At 39.0% G+C, this 6,581-nt stretch overlaps 1 protein-coding gene across 1 annotated transcript; it reads right to left on the minus strand.

The window, feature by feature from the left end:
• Nucleotides 1–1,571: 1,571 nt before the first annotated feature.
• LOC126370334 (larval/pupal cuticle protein H1C-like) lies at nucleotides 1,572–4,916 on the minus strand. The gene is made up of 3 exons (XM_050015187.1): nucleotides 4,772–4,916; nucleotides 2,608–2,747; nucleotides 1,572–1,806 (listed from the first exon to the last, which is right to left on the minus strand). Exons 1-3 carry the CDS (start codon nucleotides 4,781–4,783, stop codon nucleotides 1,710–1,712), a joined length of 249 nt encoding a protein of 82 aa, XP_049871144.1. The 5' UTR covers nucleotides 4,784–4,916; the 3' UTR covers nucleotides 1,572–1,709.
• Nucleotides 4,917–6,581: the final 1,665 nt, after the last annotated feature.

The following is a 6,581-nucleotide window of genomic DNA, read 5'->3' on the forward strand; positions in this document are numbered from 1 at the left end:
AGTGAATTTCTGAAACTATCAATTTAAGTTGCTATTTACTTAACTTTTACAAAGTTTAAATGTTTCAATTTGCTTTTCTCTCTCTTTTATGATCTTGCTTAAAACTAATTTCAATTCTTTCACAAAGCAAAACGGTTTCCTCTCTAAAGACTATTGAACTTAGTTCATTGCGATCATGGCCACTCGAAAACTAATTAATTTTACACGACTCATTTACACGGATCAAGGGTACAGTCGAACTGAATTGCTGCCCAAAGCCGATTACAGACCCTTTCTAATATACCCTGTAATTATCCTTGGAGATACTGCAAACGTGAGACCCCTTACTGAAAGCCTCGAGCTATGCATCTTCCTCAAGGACCACTGCGTTCCATGTTCATTAACTTTTATCGGTGTAATCTTTCTGCAAGGACGCCTGTTAACATATAATAGCAACGCAGCTGCGTCGTCCTTGTTTGTTTGCGCGCATTTTAATATCAGGCGTTATCTAGCATATTTTGACAGTCGCTTGTCGTGAGTGTGATATGTTTTGTATGTATAGCTTGATGTGGAAGGGTAATAACATTGAGTTATGCCCAGATTAATATGCAAACATTTTTCCAGTCGAATGGATAAGGTGAATGAACCAAACAACTCTTAAAAATAGATAGTAGACCGTACTTTTAATCTGTCTAGAGGTATCTAAGTAATTGGGTATTTTCTAACACTTTGGAGGAAGAGTTAATTTGTAGGAAATTATGAAGTATATAATGGTTAACAAATATAAAAGAAGGGAAATGCCTTTGAATATAAATAGGTTTTTAAAGTTTGAAATTGGGTAACGATGTTATTTTAAAACAAAGAAACAAGTCTTGTTCAAGATATATCGACTATTGGTTCCGAACTTCATGGTTGAAATCATCTACATAGTATAAGCAATCATCGACTTCTACTACAATAAGTTGTGGCGGACCCAACTAAACCATACCAGGCATACATACATACGTTCTGCAACCTCATGCGATTGAATTCCATAGGATTTCTTCTATTTTTAGTTACTTTAAATAATGTCAATGTCAATAATGTTAATGTTATGGGCGATAGGCTGATCCCTTATCACCATAAGGTTCATCATATCCATCTTAGGACTTCGTATCAACAGTGGCTGCAAGTTGTCTTTGATTACTTGTGGCTCTGCCCACCCCATTTGGGATTACGGGCGTGAGTTTAAGTATGTATGTATGTTAAATAATGTCAAAACAGTAATATCCATTAAACATTAATTTAATGCTTCGAGTACATTTTAACATAACATCACGCCTGTACCCCCGAAGGGTAAGGCAGAGGTGTATAGTACGTACAATCACTCTTCACCAGCTATGCTTAAGCCCTATGTAATAAGAGGCGAATATATTGCCATTAACCGGTTACAAATTCTGGAAACCATGTGATATCAATTTCTCTATGTTCCAAACAGTAGAATTCAGTGGGTTACAGCCCGAGCCGGGATTCAACCTCCTACCCTTATCCTACTCTATGTAATGTATGTTGTAAATAATGTAAGTTATACTTACTAAAAAAAAAAACACAAATTTGAGGACACATCAACTTTAAATTTTCACAATATTAAGCATTAGATTCGATTTTCAAACACAAGGCAAGTTTAAATACCATTTACTACACATAAACAACTACAGAGGCGTTTTCAACGATGACGTTTCAAGATCCGGTCAATGATGGACCGCAATGATGGGCGCGTGGCGGACCACTGGGACCACGGGGGCATGGACCAATGGGGCGTGGACCACGGGCGCCGCATGGACCAACCTAAAAAAAGGAAAAAAAAAATAAAACGTTGGACTCGTTAACAACGATGCCGTGAAAATTACCTGTCAAATCAAGTTAAATCATCCTGTCGACTTCGTATAATTTGAAAATAAAACAATTCAATATAAGCATCATACTGACACCATAAGCTCGCGGAACGAATTACTGTCGAATTTGTTTTCGAATTCATATTTGGATCATAAATGATTATCACGTGCTCAGTGACGAAGGAAAACATCGTGAGGAAACCTACATTCCAGAGAAATGCATTTTCGCAGGTATGTGACCTAACTTGTACTGGGCTCTTAAACGTTGTACCGGGTGAGAGCCTTCAGCGCTCCCCATTTGTCCGGCCAAGTAGTTAATGCCATCTGCGGCAAATCTACAATAAGTCACGTCAAAAAAAAAAAAATGTACTGGGCTGGTTTTCCCTTCGCGGGTTGGAAGGTTAGACAGGCAGTTGCTAGTCGCTTCTGCTAAAAAATCGGACCTATCAAATCTTCAGGTTAGGTAAGCGGACCCTGTGAAAAAAGGGATAGTGCTAGAGAGATGACGAAGCTCAATTGGGGTAATCAGAGGTACATCCATCACAAGATCTAAGTATCCACACCTTACCGAGTTTTCTGTTAGACCAACATATACCACACCTTACCGAGTTTTCTGTTAGACAACAATAGGTGGTGAACCGTTTCGTAACAATAATTAAACACTAATTATTTCTTTGCTCATGTCTGTATAACCCGATTAGTAGACTTTTTATGCGTTAAAAATGGCTTCGTTAAAATCCGGTTAAAAACCAACCTCACGGGATGGTGGACCACGGAGCTGGTGTGGGACACAGCCACAGGGTGGGCCACAACGGGGTGGGCCACATGGGCTACAGGGACCACGGGGGCTATGACCCCTCCGTAGGCGAACGCCAACATCGCGAGGAAGATCACCTGAAAAAAAAATTAATCTTTCTTTAATTAATGTTTTTGAATTCTTTTTAGAGAGAATTTGATGTTTTTTTTTTGTTTCTAGCACTGGGACGAATATAGATTGTTTACGTACGTACGTAATTATATTTATGTTTATGTATGTTTTTAAAATAGGTAGGTGTTTGTTCGACCCTAGATTATAGCAGAGAAGGAGATAAAGTAGGTAGCTTTTAATAAATAATTATAATCGGATAGAAATGGATTATACAACATTTAATAAGGTAAAAACAATTACCGTAAAAAACCGGATCTGACATAATATTTCATTTATAGATTAAGCGACTGGACCCCGTTAAGAACGAGGAGATGTAATTAAATCCCTCGTTGACAATTACTTCCGTACAATAACCCAGGAAGAGGAAATGACTGAAAACCAGCGCTGGATAGCGCCTTAGCATGGCTCCATCACAGCACAAGCTGAGCCATTTCCTTATACCCGTGTTCGTAATATTCGTAATTATCTAGTTCTTATAGCAAATGTAAATTGTTAATGGCAATAGATTTATTTTGTTCATATTCTTTATTCTTAAATTATTTTCTTTACTTTTAGTTTCAAGTAGCATTTACCACTGCCCTATTTTCCCTTAAAAAGTAGTATGGAGAGGAATGCTACACTGACAAGAATATGCCTCTTAAATTAATGATGAAGTAGCATTTATCTGTCAGTACATATTTTCTTACCTAGTACAGGAAAGTTTTTAGTCTAGTGTGGGACGTAGTATGTAGGCGGCTAATTTGTCCTAACGACTCAAATATTACAACCTAGTTACACAACTAATAAGGGACATCAAACATATTGACATTTTAGATAACGTTGTTGACAGAGAAAACACAAATAATAAAGATCATCTTATCGTGTGGGTTGTGAGGTGGAATACCAACCTCGTCAACCCTGGTGTCAGGGTTATTACTGAGCCGCCAAAGGCCCCTGACATGGCTCATGTAACGACCACATACTTACATCAGTAAGTAGTAACCGGGACCAACGGCTTAACGTGCCTTTCGAAGCACGGATCATTTCGGACAATCAGGTGATCACCCCGTAATGTCCTAACCAAACTATGGATCACAAAGTGATTTTTGTGATATGTCCCCACCGGGATTCGAACCCGGGGCCTCCGGATCGTCAGCCCAATGCTCAACCAGTGGACCACGAAAGCAGGCCGTAGGTATATAATAATAATGATCTTACTTTATTAATGAATAGTTCATATACATACAGTCATGAGCAATATAATGTACCCACTTAAGACTCTGTCGCACTAACATATTTGACATTTAGTGAGACTGACAGTTCAATTTGTCAAAAAAGTTAACGTGACATGGTACCAAAGTGTATACATATCATTGCTCGTGACCGTACACATTATGTGCTCAGCTTTTTTTTCGACATGACTTATTGTGGATTTGCTGCAAATGACATTAACTACTTAGCCGGGTATACGTGTTCAGCGGTGAAGGAAAATATCATGAGCATACCCACATTACTTACCGAGAAATGCGTTTCGGAGTTATGTGACCTAATCTGAATTTGGCTGGTATTTGCTTCGCGGGATCGAAGGTCAGATCGGTTAGCTATAAACCCCCCTAATAGAGATAGTGTAACTATTAAATAGAAACATTGGTTAAGCGTTGTGGTTAAGCGTTGGGCTTATGATCCGGAGGCCCCGGGTTCGAATCCCGGTGGAGACATATCACAATAACCACTTTGTGATCCCTAGTTTTGGTTAGGACATTACAGGCTCATCACCTGATTGTCGGAAAGTAAGATGATCCGTGCTTCGGAAGGCACGTTAAGCCGCTGGCCCCGGTTACTACTTACTGATGTAAGTATGTAGTCGTTACATGAGTCATGTCAGGGGCCTTTGGCGGCTCAATAATAACCCTGACACCAGGGTTGATGAGGTTGGTATTCCACCTCACAATCCACACGATAAGAAGAGAAGAAGATAGTAACATTTAAAAATAAATTCAAATATACGTACCACTTTAAACATTTTGCCGGGAATTCGATGATTTGAGAGTATCTTGGTATGTGTAGGCTCCTTGTAGGACTGTGCCTAGGTCGCCTAGGTCTCTCCTTTTATAGCAAGCCCTACGGTCTAGGCTAGGCTTAGTACTTGTAATAAATCTAGTGTTTGGCAATGTGCAACCTGATCGTGAGCTGGTCACGACACCGCTAATATGCTACTTGAGTTACATCAAAATTGAAAATGTTTACTATAAATACTTATTTCTGCTATTATAATGCACAATCATAGGAAAACACGGGTTTTAAATATTTAAATGGTGAGGTTAAATATAGAAGATAATGATAGCCTTGTAGGTTTTAAAAGTTGTGTAGTCATATTTTTATAACTCAAAACTACACAATGCAATACGCTAGGATTGTCACCAACGCATAGGGTAACCCTGTGGGAAAGGTACGACTCAGGGGTTTTAGCCAAGTTGCAAACGTTTATGACACTCGACAGTGACAGCGATACAAACTACTACAGCCAAACCATCCGTGCAGCAGTGATAAAATTATCGATCGATTCAATAAACTTTATCGAAATCGTTAAGTTTGTTTTTTTCTTAACTTGCGCGCCACATGATTCTGTTCGTATTTTGACCGAACGACATGACTTATTTGGGTTCATATATTAACACCAATAGAAAAAACAAAATAATTATATCGTCAGAATCGATAAAATCATCGTGACAAAATTTTATCACGTTGCGTATGTTGGCCCTACTGCAGCTACACCCTACTGGACAAAAGGATGAAACTTATAACACCTCTCCGCGCGCGCATGTGACCTTGGGGGTTAATATATTGCTATTTGACATTTGTTTGCATTGCGCACTAACTTTTATATGCGCAAATGTCAAATTGCAATATTGCTTTCTTAGATGAATTGCTTTGATGTGGCCATTTTAAGCCCCCTTATTTTAATCCTATACATTTTTTATCCCTGTCATTGTCGATTGTCATTTGTTTGCAACTTTGCTCCAACTTGCCTTCAGGACCAGAGCTGTCCCAACTGAGTTAATTTCCCCCCGCATTTTTTACCCCAAGCACTATTATAATATATTTATCTGGGCCCAGTCACATCTAATTATAATAATTATCTGCAAAGATAATATCAGTCAATTCAAAACCAAAAACTTTCAAGGACTTCTTCTCCAGCAACTTTTAGGGGTCTAATATTTTCCCCAATAAAGCCAAACGGGTAGCTTCATTATTTAATTTGGGTAATAGAGCCATTTGCAGAATTAGGAACTTCGCGAGTATTTAAACTGTGATTTAGGAAAGAACTAAAAGTACTAACTAACTTAGGTGAATAACTTCTTTGGTAGAAACTAATAACAAGTCATATTATTACTAAGCGAGAGAGTTTTTTTGGTAATTTAGTTGATAATAATCTGAAGATAATATAGAGGTAAGTATATTTAAAAACTTCACTATCAAAAGTGGCTCCAATTGCCTTTTAATTAATTATGGTTCTGCCCACCCTCATCATCATCAGCCCATTAACGTCCCCACTGCTGGGGCACTGGCCTTCCCTATGGATGGATAAGGAGATCGGGCCTTAAACCACCACGCGGGCCCAGTGCGGATTGGTGGTTATTAATGACTGCTAATGCAGCCGGGACCAACGGCTTAACGTGCCTTCCGAAGCACGGAGGAGCTCGAGATGAAAACTTTTTTTTTGTGGTCACCCATCCTATGAGCGGCCTTTGCGAAAGTTGCTTAACTTAAACAATCGCAGACCGAGCGCGTTTACCGCTGCGCTACCGAGCTCCTCACCC

The sequence above is a fragment of the Pectinophora gossypiella genome, chromosome 10, assembly GCF_024362695.1.
Source record: "Pectinophora gossypiella chromosome 10, ilPecGoss1.1, whole genome shotgun sequence".
Classification (NCBI taxonomy): Eukaryota; Metazoa; Arthropoda; class Insecta; order Lepidoptera; family Gelechiidae; genus Pectinophora; species Pectinophora gossypiella.